Genomic DNA, 14,466 nt, shown 5'->3' with positions numbered 1-14,466 from the left:
TCTTCATCAGCATTGGGTTGCTTTCATGGTCCTGCAGCCTGCAGGTGAGTCCAGAAGGTTTTGACAGCTTCTCCAGGAAGGCCATCAGGAAACTCCTTGTTGGGGACGACTTTATTTAAGGAGAGACCTGGAAAAGGATCTTTTGTTCTTCGTCTCTCTTCACACACTGATACCTCCTCATCCTCTTTTCCATACACCCTGTCCTGTTGAGTCAACAGAGGCATGTTTCCAATTGGACCATCAGAGTCAGATGGGTGGGTGGGGGCATCTGCCCCTTGTTTAAAAGAGGTCAAAGGTTGCTGTCAGCTGGCTGTCAGCAGGTTGGACTTAGTCAGACTCAACCTCACCATCCACCAAGTTTGAACAATGACTCTGATCGCTTCATTGGTTGGCCTGTGCACATGTGGAGTCAGTCAACAGTCCTGTGAGACGCATGCTCTGAGTAATACCGTCCATCATTCCAGCCTATGAAACTGAAGGAGCCATATGTGATGGATGCTGTATATTTAGGGCTGAGATGTAGGATGAAAGAGAAGGAGCTGTAACTGTGATTGGGGAACCGCTCAATCTTAACTGCTCCACCATTGTAAATAACATTGTGCCATGAAAGGGAATGGGTACTGTTACCAGAATAATGTACGGCATAACATATACCTTTCTACTACCCTAGTATGCCTTGGGATAAACTACCCTCTGACCCCTGGCCCCAGTCCAGAAATCTCCTGACCCTCCTGCTCTAACTACCCCCAGTCCTGAATACCCCCTAGCTCTACTGCCCTAACTACCCCCAGTCCTAAATACCCCCCAGCTCTCCTGCCCTAACTACCCCCAGTCCTAAATACACCCCAGCTCTCCTGCCCTAACTGCCCCCAGTCCTAAATACACCCAGACCATCCAGAGTCTAAGAGGCTCCCATCTGCAAGACGCTTCACAATGCCTGAAAGAAGAAAAACAAGTTAGATCAATCTTTTGTGCTCAATTCTGTTGATTCTATCACAAGAGTCTGCTAACAATTTAAGGTGACTGACTGGCTGATGTGTATGCCTGGTACATACTGAAGGGTGTAGTTTATTCAGAGGTCATGATTGCATATGTGCATCTGGTGTTGTCTTGCAGTGACAGAGAGAGAACAACAAGATTTGTCTCCAGTGAGGTTTTGTCTGATATGATACTGTAAGTAATACTGTAAGGGACAACATAATTTAACAAAACTTTGTTCACTGTGAAATCTTGTCTAGCTATCTTGTCTGTATGTACAAATATGGCAATCAAGTGTGTGATGTTGTTCAATATTGAAAGTCATGTATGTGATGAATAACTTCCAGAGAAACATTCATTTTCATCGCACATTCCTGACTACCACCACGCCCCGAGCTGAAACCTACCTTAGCCCCCCGTGCCCCCACCCCTAACTGCCCTCCCCCCCACTCCACCCCCATCCCCCTCCACACACACACACACACATACACACACAAGTACTAACTACTTTTTGCTAAGATGTGGTAAGCATTAGACCCACTTGGTCCAGTCATTATTGTCAAAGATAATAGGTTCCGAATTTTAGATTTATGTGTTTTGTGTGTGTATGCGTGAGTGTGTGCGCATGTGTGTGTGAACGTATGTGTGTGTGTGTGTTGATATGAGACTGAGAACTGAAAACCCCGTCAGTGTGTAACTCGGTTAGGCCTGACACTGTAGAAACTCCAAGTGTTGAGTAGAAAAATACAATCAGCACCATATGGCAAACCTGGGTTAGTGTGTGTGTGTGGTGCACGTGTTGAGCAGGCCTGCCAGGCCAAAGCACGCTAGCTAGACACATACACACAAACACACACTCATACACACACACATACACACAAACACATACTAATACACACACACATACACACACAAAGACGAAAGGCACTGCTTCTTTTTCTTCATCATTTCAGACACCGCCCAGCCCCGACAGCAGGACATCATCTACCTTCCAGGAGGTCTCCACGGTAACATCTGAGGATCCTTAACCAACATGATCCTTATTATGGGATGTTTCACATTTTCTTCTGACCAAAAAAAACACACACAATAAAAGGTCGGATACGACCAATTATAGCATATTTGGGACTGGTGCTTCCAGAGACTGCAACTCCCATTAGTTTCCTCTGCCCTGTCTGGAGATGCAGGTTTCAAATAGGAAACTATGTCCTCATTCTGATGGCAGCTGGTACGCATAATGTAGAGTAATAAGAGAAGAAAACAGAGAGAGAGAGGAGTGTGTGACAACAGAATGTAAGAACACTGAATATGTGTGTATCCCACTTGGCAACATCACCCAGAATCCTGGAGAATGCCATTGCAGAGAACAACATTGATATTTACTACTGTGCAACAGTTTATAACAAATATGTGCTCATAACCTGCATATGGAGATGTTCCTACCCTGCAGGGTGAAACCATGGAGAGGCTCATTAGTATTAGGAAACAAACACAAAGTCTTCTTCGTCCATGTGTGTGTGTGTGTGTGTGTGTGTGTGTGTGTGTGTGTGTGTGTGTGTGTGTGTGTGTGTGTGTGTGTGTGTGTGTGTGCGTGTTTGTGTGTGTGTGTGTGTGAGAGAGAGAGAGAGAGAGAGAGAGAGAGAGAGAGAGAGAGAGAGAGAGAGAGAGAGAGAGAGAGAAGCCATTGGCTTTTATAGGCTACTGCAACTAATTATGCGATTTTATCATTTTATTATTATAAAAAATATAATAATATTTTATTTAAAATAATTTTAAAAGCCCAAAGCACATTGTAGCTAAACAATTATTAAAGCATATCATAAACTGGCTCTTATAAATAAATATAATATATATAAAACCTTGAAATGGGTTTTGATTCGTTGGCAAGAGCTGCCTAAATTTGACAGACAGTGCCATCTACGGGTTGATAAATGGGTTGCAACTTTAACTTACGATGCATAATGTAGGCTAATATATATCAGATATCATGAATTCAGTACATGGGATATTTTGACAGTCGCTGTGTCCACGTTTTGAATTGAAAATTTAACACTGAAATTAAATAAGTAGACACACAATTATCCCAGACGCGAATCCTTGGCTGCGTAATACGGTGCATGCGGAACTCAAAGACTGGATATTTTTCGACCTCGGTGACGTAGAACGTCGGACCAAAACACCATGACCACCAACATACGCTGTCATCTCTTTCATTTTCCTTTCTGTTCCGAAATAGTTTGACATCACTTTTTCAAAGATGCCAGGGTTAGAGGTGTTGTACACTTACGCTGCGGGTAGCATAAGTTGCCCCCAGGACGCTGTGGTTTGTTTCGTTCACTGGGAAATTATAAATAGCGGATACAAATGTCTTGGATCTGGCGACGAGGCGAGTGGTATTTTGCTTTGTAATTCTGGCTGCGTAGTACATTAGTAGCCTAGCTAGGGACTGTTTTGTCTTGTCTTAGCCAAATTGTCTGTGTTTTTCATAACCGTTGCGATTGAAACTGCTAGCTTAACCTCCTAGCAAACCGGTGACTCTGGATAAATGTCTTACTAGCAAGTAAGGCTAGTTAACTAGCTATTTATGTGCTACAAGGCATTACCAGAACAACGGACTGCAATAGTCAGCCTTACTAAATCGAGCTACCAACATAAATTGGGTCACGTGCAACTCATTAAACTTACCCCGACTCTGGTTTCCATTCACAGCCACGAAGTGGGGACAAGAAGTCTGAGTTGCTCCCCGCTGACTGGAGCAGTAGTAAGGAGCTGTACACCCTTAGGTACCAGTCTCTCGACGATAAGACCCGGCTCCTGGTGAAAGCCATCACAGTGGACAACACGCTCATATTCAACGCCCTGGTGAGTGCCTATCTCCCATACCTAACCTGTTTGTATATTTACATGGAGTTCTTGAAATGACGATCATTACTCGCACAGAGATGAGAAAGTTCCATTCTACCTCTCAAACGTTCCTTCACTTACTTCCGTCCAGGTCATATTTTATGGTGTTATGAGGCTTTCTGTGAGGAGCTGGGTTTAGTATAACTGACGTTCTCTGTGTTGTCAGGACCCAGGCTCTGACCAGGTGTCTGACCTCACCGTCACCATCAGTGACCACGTGGATGCGGACCACCTCCAGACATATGACAGGTAGGGCCTGCACCACACTGTCCCTGCTTGAGACTGCAGCTCCATCTAGCTAGACTGGGCACGGTGCTATTAAGTGTACAGTATGGCAATCTCCAGAGGCTTATAAAGTCTCTATCCATCAGTGTGTTTAAGGATGCTGCTGCTCTGACTGAGAAGGTGCAGACCCAGCTGCTGCCCTCAGCACCCGCCCCCAAGGCCCAGCCGGCCAGTAGGAAAGCAGAGAGGAAGAGCAGGAGAGACACGGAGGAGGAGCATCAAGACCGCCACCCGCTCCGCGTGGGCCCGTCCCAGCCGCTCGGTGCCAGGCAGCCTCACTGGTGGGTCCGGGGCACGGCCTCCCCTCTTTGGGCCTCATGACTGGGCACACTGGGGGTGATTTGGTAAAGGTCAGATGATGAGCATCATCCCGCTGGAGAAACTCCGGATAAGGACCATACCTTTTAAAGTCATTTTCTTTCTTTAATTAATTAACGAAGGACATTTCTGAACGTGTGAGAGGATATGACTGTCACAGTCAGTCATGCTAACTCATAATAAGCAGAAACTGACTGAGAATTGCATCAATACCATGTCAGATCTTTACAATATCTGTAGTTTGGCATCTTGAGTATGCAGGTTGCAGCTGCTGTTACTGTGTGTGTGTGTGTGTGTGTGTGTGGGGGGGGGGGGGGGGGGGGGGGGCGCTCTGATCAGTCTTCTCCTCAAGCCTCTGCTTTCTTTCTCTCTTGTCGATGTAGTCTTTGGCTAACAGCTCTGTCTAGACACATGAGTCACGCAGTGTTATACTCAGACTGTACACACAGAGGAGTTGAGTGTGTGTGTGTGTGTGCGCGCGTGTGTGTGCGCGTGTGTGTGTGTGTGCGCGCGCGTGTGTGTGTGTGTTGAGAGCTGGAGCCCTGCCTGCTGCTGCGGCGGTGCTGCCAGGCATCTCCAGAGAGTCTTATTCAATATTTACAGCCAGAGAGAGAGAGAGAGAGAGAGAGAGGGGGAGAGAGGGAAGGAGAGAGAGAGAGGGAGGGAGAGAGAGGGAGAGAGAGGGAGAGAGAGAGGGGGAGAGAGGGAAGGAGAGAGAGAGAGGGAGGGAGAGAGAGAGGGAGAGGGAGGGAGAGGGAGAGAGAGAGAAAGGGGGAGAGAGAGGGAGAGAGAGAGAGGGAGAGAGAGAGAGAGAGAGGGAGAGATGGAGAGATGGAGAACAGGATATGAGCCAGAGGGTCTATTTTTAATAAGTGATGTATTCTGTGGCTAGCACTGCAGACACAGAGGCCATGGCAGAAAAGAGGTGTGTGTGTGCGGATGCGTGTGATGAAGAGCAAAAAGTGTGGGCGGAACGAGAGACACGTGTTGACCTCTGGAAAGGGCACTTGTCCTGCCAGCAATGGATCCTGTCACTTTGCTTTCACCTCCTTACTGTCATCCTCCCTCCCTTCTCCCATTTTCTCTACCCCCCCCCCCCCCCCCCCCCCTCCTTCTCTGTCCTCTGTTGGCTGTGACCCTGTGATCTTATTGGCTCAGTGATGTCAGCACTTTATCGACCTTGCTGCTGTTGTGTCCCATTCCTGTGAGAGAGAGAGGGTTGGGAGAGAGAGAGTTAAATACAGAGAGAGAGAGTTAAAGACAGAGAGAGAGAGCGAGAGAGAGAGCGAGCGAGCAGGGGGGATGGGGGAGAGAGAGTGAGAGAGGTTGGGGAGAGGCAGGCACAGCAGCGAAATGACACAGCATATCTCTGGGTGCCGGCTGCCCTTAAGCCCAAACCACACAGAAGGTGTCTGAGGGACTGTTGAAAGGCAGTTGGCCTAATTTGAGGTTAATGTGTTCTGGTCTACTGACCATGCTGCTTCCAGGTTAACCAGCTAGCAGAGAGAGAAAGAGAGAGAGAGAGAGAGAGAGAGAGAGAGAGAGAGAGAGAGAGAGAGAGAGAGAGAGAGAGAGAGAGAGAGGGAGGGAGGAAGAGAGGGAGGCATGGAGAGAGGGGCTGTCGAGTTACAATGATCACAGTTTGTTCTTTAACAATAATTGTATCCAATGCGTCATACGGGGGGGATTTGAACCAATTACCTCTTGATCTCCACTCAAATTATCTTTCACTGAGTTACCGAATCCTGACTAACTCTGCCCTGTGTGTGTGTGTGTCTGTGTGTGTGTTTCAGGGCAGACCCTATGGCTCCATTTGCATCAGGAAGAGCAGATTTGGATCCCTTTGGGTAAGTGTGGTAGCCCTCTCCTAGCAGACAGGCTCTCAGATCCTGTCACACTCCATGCGCGTGTGTGTAATACACTCTGCCCTCTCTCCCCCGTAGTGGCGGAGGTGGGGGGATGATCGTAGACCCCCTCAGGGCGGGGTTCCCCCGGCCTGGCTTTGACCCATCAGGAGGTCTCCCTGGCGTGCTGCCACCTGGCGCCGTACCCCCCGGGGCGCGCTTCGACCCGTTTGGACCGGCGGGCAGGAACAGACCCGGGTGAGACCCAAACCTGACACACATGCATGTACACATACATGCGCATACGTTAATGCACACACACACACTTACTCTGTAATGTCCAGTTCTAGTATGAGTGACATGTGGTTGTGTTGCCCAGGCCCGACCCAGACCACATGCCCCCCCCTGGATACGACGACATGTTCATGTAGAAGAGACTCCGCTTCCTGCTTCCTGTATACTCGGATGGACTTCCTGTCAGCACACTCCCAGAGGAATGAGCACTTAATGTGACTGTGTGAGTGAGGTTTAGTGAGGTGAGCGAGAGGGAGCATTCGACACTCCCGCATCCCTGGTCTTAGTAAGCCGTGTTAGCCAGCGTTTGCTCCTGGAACTGAACCTTGTGTTTGAAGCAGGAGGTTGTGTATTCAGCTCACTGCAGGCTTCCTCTGCTGCCTCCATGACTGACTGTCAACATGGCAGTGTTCACCTCATGTTGTTTCTCACAAGAATACGTTAACCATTTGACTTCCTTGGTTCCTTTCTATATGGAGATGCAACTGCTCTCCTTGTTCCATTTGTTTCAGACTTAATTGTTAATTAATAACTTATGAACATAAATCCAATAAAATGTGTATTACATTCCAGATTGTGTTGTCGTTATAAGAGTTACTTTGCTGCATTCAAAACACGTGTGTGTGTGTGTGTGTGGGGGGACATGGTGCTGTGCCTCTCTCACCTCATTGTCATTCTGAGACTGTGTTTGGGAGCATTGTTTAGCATGCTCTCATTTATCTTCCCCTGCTCTCTCTCTCTCTCCATTTACATTTAGTCATTTAGCAGACGCTCTTATCCAGAGCGACTTACAGTAAGTACAGGGACATTCCCACGAGGCAAGTAGGGTGAAGTGCCTTGCCCAAGCACACAACGTCAGTTGGCATGACCGGGAATCGAACTGGCAACCTTTGGATTACTAGCCCGATTCCCTCACCGCTCAGCCACCTGACTCTTGCTCTCTCTCTGGAGATGGAAGAGGGGGGGGGGAGTGTGGATCTCAGATTGCCTGTGGGTAATGTTCCACTCTGCAAATAGACAAGCTCCTCATCCTCTGGATAAAACCAGCAGCAGAGCTGTGGCCCGGAGATGGAAAGCTGAGAGGGAGGGAAGGAGAGATTGACAGACAGATGAGAGGGAAGTCCTCTCATGGCTGTCCAGCCTCCAGGACACGAAAGCTGGCTCAGTCTGAGATTTCCCTGAGAAAACATCTCTGTATCAACTGTGTCCTTCAAGCTGTGTACGCTTCTGCTGCGCGCACGCAACCTTCTGGCCTCACAGATCATAAATCAGCTGAAGTGCTGATCTTCACATCCTGGTCTCCCTCAAGATATACAGACCCATCCCTCAACTTCCTCTACTAACCCCCCCTTCCCCTTCTCTACACCTCCCCCTTTCCAGATCCACTTCTAGGCTCCTTGGTATTTGGTTATAAATCCATTGTTTTGTTTAAATCAAGGTAAGTCGCCATGTCACAATGAACTCCAACCAGAAATGCAGTTACTATCAATCTCACCAATCAGATACAGTGGATCAGTGGTTCTCAAAGTGGGGTCTGCAAACCATGGCCAGGAATTCTGCGAAATAATTTACCATAAATTATAACATTGTAAAATGTTATCATTAAAAAGTGAACAAATATATAATAATCTACAGATGGGGACCATTTGCACCAATAAAACAAGCATATTGTGTCCATTTAAGAGCACCAAGGGTATGCTGAATGGGTGTTATGATTATGGGGGGGTCCTTGGAAAATGTTCACCCCTGTAAGGGGTTCCTGTCCCCAAAAAGTAATTTACTATCAGCACAGCGTAAGGCCTGACATGAGAGAATGAGGAAGAAATGTTAGAATAGTTGGAGACAGAATGTGTGAAACAGAGACACAGAGAGGGAGAGAGAGATACACAAAGACATAGACTCACTGGATTATAAACAACAGCAACATAAAATTTATTGGGCACGTTATAATGATTTTTAAAAATCACATTATACAACTTTCGTATTTACATGTACGAGGCATCAGACCCTTCACCTCTGTCTGCCTAACCTCCACCTGTCTATCTCTCTGTCTGCCTCCTCTCCACCTGACCACGAGGCTTCCACCTGTCTATCTCTCTGTCTGCCTAACCTCCACCTGACCACGAGGCTTCCACCTGTCTATCTCTCTGTCTGCCTCCTCTCCACCTGACCACGAGGCTTCCACCTGTCTGTCTGCCTCCTCTCCACCTGACCACGAGGCTTCCACCTGTCTATCTCTCTGTCTGCCTCCTCTCCACCTGACCACGAGGCTTCCACCTGTCTGTCTGCCTCCTCTCCACCTGACCACGAGGCTTCCACCTGTCTATCTCTCTGTCTGCCTCCTCTCCACCTGACCACGAGGCTTCCACCTGTCTATCTCTCTGTCTGCCTCCTCTCCACCTGACCACGAGGCTTCCACCTGTCTGCCTCCTCTCCACCTGACCACGAGGCTTCCACCTGTCTGTCTCTCTGTCTGCCTCCTCTCCACCTGACCACGAGGCTTCCACCTTGCTGTCTGCCTCCTCTCCACCTGTCTGTCTCTCTGTCTGCTTGCTTGTGTGTGCTCTTTAGAGGGAGACAGACAGACTGCTCTGATATACTTTGTCTTCAACTTTCTCCGCTGTGCTGCTGTTTTTTTCTAGTCCTATCATTGGCTCATGAAAGGGTATTAAAGATGGAATAAGCACACTTAGAGCACTGAGTCCCTTTCCTGTGTAATTTCCTCCTCTGCTTCAAAGCATACTTCTGTGTTGTCAGAAGCGGAAAACAACAGGAATGTTAGTGCTAATGCAGTGTGGGGCAGGGAGAACCTGGGGAGACTGCGAGGTGTGAAATGTGAGAACATTCTGCTGTTCTTCAGTCAGAAGTTAGACACTGAATGTGATCTCCACTTTCATCCGATTCCGACCCTAACCTTCACTTCTGACGCTACACTAGTCCCTTCGGGATTTTCTCCTCAATACACGTTATAAAATGTTTTACATTCACCCAGTACGCTGCAGTAAGTCACAGTTGTGCATACAGTATTAATATGACATGCACTCATCCATATGTTCATAAGCTATAAAACTACCAGACATCTCCTGTATTATTGCACACATAGACATTCAGTAGCACCTCCAGAACCCTCAGTGCAGCATACTGGTTAGACTGGGACAGCTATAAAACACCATATTAGGAAATATACACACAAACCACCTACAATCATCAACAGATATTCCATTCTCGTCCACTTGATCAATTTACAGTCAACTCAGATTCCTCTGTTTTTTGGGGGAAATGTGTGCGTGTGTGTGTGTATGTTAGTCACTACTTGTGTATATCTTTAACATGGTCAAATGTTGTTAAATATCTGTAAACGCATTTCTATGATATACTCTCATTTATATTTGTCATTAGATATATTAATATATTTCAACGCCATCAGACGTTATAAAATGTACAGGTTGCTATGGGGCAGGTATACAGAGTATATCTCCCTCCAGGTCTCTGGTACCTGTTCTTACGTGTGCTCCTCTTGGCCCCGGAGGCCTCCCTCCACAGGGACCCCTACTCCTCCTCCAGGCAGGCACTCACAGGTGATGCAGGCCAGGGGACACTATTAGACTCCCCTTGTCTTCACAAACTCAGATCAAACTTACAGTTCTAAGTACCGGAAGTGCAGATTCTCAGCAGTGCTTCTTCATTTTTGAGACTAGCCTGTGACACCAGCTGAATGTGCTTTCTGACAACCTTGTCCGACACAAAGGGATGCATTGCATTGGTCATTACTGATTCATAAGACGTGACTATTTCATTGCACTTGTTCTAGATTTTCCCCGTTTCTATCTCAATTCTGATCTTCCTCTATTACCCTCCCTATCTAGTTCTCTCTTTCTTCTCTAACGCTTCCTTTTTATCTTTCTTCCTCTCCTTCTCAGCCTCTTTCTCAGTCTTTTGTCATGATGTTCTGAGTGGGCACTCTACTCAACAGGACATATGTTCTGGGATTAACCTGTTCCTGGTAATCCTTATCCAGAACATGTACAGTACATCTATATTATCATGACCGTCAGAACACACTCCATCGATAAAAAACCTGTCTGTGATACACCCTGTTTCTGATCTGTTTGTGCTGTCATGTATGTGTTCATGACCAAAACCACTGTTTACCACTTTCAGTACTGGTTCCATCTTGGCCTCTGATTGGCTGGTTTGAATTGCCTTGCTAACCCTGTCTAATCCACTCAGACCTCAGCGGGAGGAGAGGGAGGAGCCTCTGGGAAGGATGTGAGGCGGGGCAGGTGGAAACGGTAGCAGCATTAGCAACTCAGGTGATGCTACAGGATGAACTTGGCTTGTTGGCTCAGCAGAGCTATATGTTTAGCACATGTATACACAATTTACAGTGACTGTGTAACTGTTTAAGGCATATTGTATCCTTACATAACAACAACAACAACACATTTGTTTATATAATATCTGTCCTAATTGTTTAGGATGTGATTTACTGTATACCAGACCTGTATTCAAGTCTTGGGAAGCTGACAACAGTCTGTTGCAGCATGGTCCAGTTCTAAAGTGGGAACTGCGAGACTAGCTATCCAGACTGGTCCCCCAGACTGGTCCCCCAGACTGGTCCCCCCAGACTGGTCCCCCAGACTGGTCCCCCAGACTGGTCCCCCCAGACTGGTCCCCCCAGACTGGTCCCCCAGACTGGTCCAGCTGCTTTAAATAAACAGTCTTTGATTACACCATATGCTCAAGAGGGCCTCCTTATTCCTCCAGGATATGTAGAATATCCATGTGCTCTTATCCACCTAGGGCTTCCCTCTCTTTTATGCCCTCTCTCCTCTCCTTTCTCTCCTCTCCTCTCTCTCCTCCCTTCTCCTCTCCTCTTTCTCCTCTCCTCTCTCTCCTCCCTTCTCCTCTCCTCTCCTCCTCATGCCACCGGGCTGTTACTCCTGCCGTCTCTCACTGTGCTCCCCCCCCTGCTCCTGCGCCCCGCGCGAGTGCCTCTCACGGCCCGGGTCTGAGGGTCCCTCCACGCCCGGGTCACCCTCCACCAGACCCTCCCCGTCCCTCCCCCCCTCCCCCAGCTGCCTCATTCGCAGGTTGATAGACCCGTAGGTCTTCCTGGGATGGACGAAAGTCCTCCTGCGGTGCAGCTCGCCCCGGAGGACGGACACCATGAGCAGGACAGACAGCAGCATACCCCCCATAGTCAGCAGTCCCAGGCCAGCGATGATGCACTTGTCCAGATGGGAGCCCAGCTGGGCGTAGTACTGCTCCAGACGCTCCATCTGCCTGGCCGAGACCAGGTCCGGATCCACCTTAGCCTCGCGGGGGATGGTGTAGGCCACCACCACCAGCACTATCCCACTGACCAGGAACACCAGCGCCAAGATGAACCCATAGTCCACTGAGGGGTCATTGAAATCCATCTCCTGTCCCTCCTCCTCTGACCGCGGTGACAGTTGATGATCCCTCTGAGGCTGGTAGCCAGATGTGGAACGGGGAACGCTGGAGCTGCATGGTGGTCCTTGTTGGTCGTTGAACCTGGTCTCGAGCTCCTCATCCTGATATGAGGCGTTCTCGATGCCCGCTCTGGCCGCTGTCCATGGTGCTGACGGCGCGTCTCGAGGAGCAGTGCGCCTTCCCCCATCCCCTAGGTCGCGGAGCTCTACGGCGTTGAAAGACTCCATCGAGCTGCGGCGGATGTTCTCATGTCGCTAAATCAGCCCGCTCCTCATTATCTCAGTGAATACCTGGAGAATCAAATATCGACTTATGTATAGAGGACAAAGACACACGACTGAAAAAATAAATAGAAATGTCTAACGCCACAAAACATCATCTTTAACAATCATCAACTTCATAATAATGATCTTTACTACTTGAGGTGTCAGCCTTAGTTAATTCGGTTATTATCAGACGAAACATCGCTCCGAAGGACACTATCACATTGAAGGCGGTCTTGGCAACATGATCTACCTTCTCACATTGAAAAGCTTATATACTTTCCAGCGTAAGGCTCATGAAACTAGGTATTTGGGCTATTTTAAATAGGCTGTAGCCTAATCTACGTTACCAAAACATATAATTCGAGTGGATACAATAACCTTCCAATTTGAATGCGTGTCGATTCCCCCACCATAACCCCGTTATCTCAGCAGCTAACCATATTATAGTAAATGATAATGCCTCGTTTTTCCGTCCTCTAGTCAGACCATAAATACCCTGACATGTCAACAGCACTAGCTTAATGTGGGTTATAAATTATCTACCTACAAATAAGGCTCGAACGCGGGGTAGATTGGTAAGATATTTCGCGTTTGGATATGCCTTTCACTGACAGGGAAGGCCAGTGACACAATTCAGATTTATACAGACTGTGGGTTTTATGAGATTATATCTAAAACCAGAGCACAACCAACACAAAAATGACCTTGATGACCATCTCAAATTCCTCGTCTGTCACTGACCGAGAATCGTTTAATGTCATAAACGGGCTGATTTACAAATACATAATGATAATTGCTGTCTATTATACTATGATTATTTACACAGACGACATAATGGCAGGGAAACTCACATCCTAAATTCACAAGGCGGGAGTGAGCACCTACCTCCAGGTAACGACGCTCCAGTGATCATTTGCAGCTCAAAGATGCCTGGTGGTGTTGCGAGGGAGACCTTGCGCGAGGGATCTGCCTGGGACTGGCCATGCGCAAAAAAAAGAAGAAAAAAAAAAAGCCTTTCTGTGACTGGTGCGATTGGTCTCGAGCCTTTTAAAAGCATAACCTGTTTAATGCTCAGGGTCTGGGGTTTTATCTCAAACGTTTGGGAACTTGTGTAGATAAAAGATCAGAATGCAGGTTCTCATGGTCAAGATGAGAGTCGAATGGGTACCCCAACAACATTCTTTAAATACGTCCTACATTAAGTCATTACGTATTCAAACTGTATTATGTCAAACAACTCGGGATAGCCCTAGATGCAAAATACATGGATTACATTTAAATTACCTGCCAACTGAGGGTTAGGACGGACCATGATGCTTCACCTGGTACAGGTCTTCGTGTTCCCGTGTTCGGAGGCTATGAACTACAAAACTAGAGTAGGCGCGATAAACAGTTTATCGCGATAAACAGTTTATCGCCTACTCTAGTTTTGTATCGCGCCTACTCTAGTTTTGTCGTTCATAGCCTCCGATTTGCCTGATAGATAACTAGAACCAAACTGATTGGGTAACAACGGGGGAGTCTAGAAGTGAAATGGTGGGATTGCCATGGAAACTGAGATCAAGGCCATGCATTATGCACAAGCCTACTTCCTTCACTCAGCTGTTTTACTGACATGAGTAAATTTAACATCTAAACAGCAGATGCAGCACTACTGTTCACTAGCTGATTTTGAGTGGACTAGATATGTGTTATAGAAGTTGGCAGCTGTGGATGCCAACTAGTGTAGGCATACCCTCACCAGGTTTAGATGTTTATTCAACATTCTGGGTCACAATCTTGACAGTTTGTGTCGCAATCTTGGTTACATTTCTTAATGTTTTTGAAGTTTAAATTCAAGCTACAGCCGCTTTAAGTAAACGTGTAGAGATAATTATACTTTTAAGAGTAAATTCTGTTTTTATTGACGTTGTATTCTAAGGTTAATAATTATCTTAGTGAGCAAACGTACACAGTTTTACTATGTTTACACCATAGACTGTATGGTTTACACTTTCACCACTGGTAGATAGAAACACAATAGCCTGATATAAGGTTGACAGATGGAAGCAAGCTGATTGACTACTTGGGCATTTCACAGTAAAGCCGGACAAAAAATATCTATATATCACTAGGTTTTT

General features: G+C 47.1%; 2 protein-coding genes across 2 annotated transcripts; one reads left to right on the top strand and one right to left on the bottom strand.

Moving 5' to 3' along the window:
• Positions 1-3,156: 3,156 nt before the first annotated feature.
• On the top strand, positions 3,157-7,195 carry psmf1 (proteasome inhibitor subunit 1). Its single transcript, XM_067238428.1, has 7 exons — positions 3,157-3,364; positions 3,688-3,840; positions 4,049-4,131; positions 4,254-4,448; positions 6,279-6,332; positions 6,429-6,587; positions 6,709-7,195. Exons 1-7 carry the CDS (start codon positions 3,236-3,238, stop codon positions 6,758-6,760), a joined length of 825 nt encoding a protein of 274 aa, XP_067094529.1. The 5' UTR covers positions 3,157-3,235; the 3' UTR covers positions 6,761-7,195.
• A 4,365-nt stretch (positions 7,196-11,560) lies between these two features.
• Positions 11,561-13,355, bottom strand: tmem74b (transmembrane protein 74B). The gene is made up of 2 exons (XM_067245320.1): positions 13,232-13,355; positions 11,561-12,370 (listed from the first exon to the last, which is right to left on the bottom strand). The coding sequence occupies exon 2, from the start codon at positions 12,305-12,307 to the stop codon at positions 11,561-11,563; it is 747 nt and encodes a 248-aa protein (XP_067101421.1). The 5' UTR covers positions 12,308-12,370; positions 13,232-13,355.
• Between the last annotated feature and the right edge of the window lie 1,111 nt (positions 13,356-14,466).

This window comes from Osmerus mordax, chromosome 1 (assembly GCF_038355195.1).
Source record: "Osmerus mordax isolate fOsmMor3 chromosome 1, fOsmMor3.pri, whole genome shotgun sequence".
In the NCBI taxonomy this organism is placed as follows: Eukaryota; Metazoa; Chordata; class Actinopteri; order Osmeriformes; family Osmeridae; genus Osmerus; species Osmerus mordax.
Note: the sequence above shows the minus strand (reverse complement) of the source record. Positions and strands in the feature narration are given on the sequence as shown.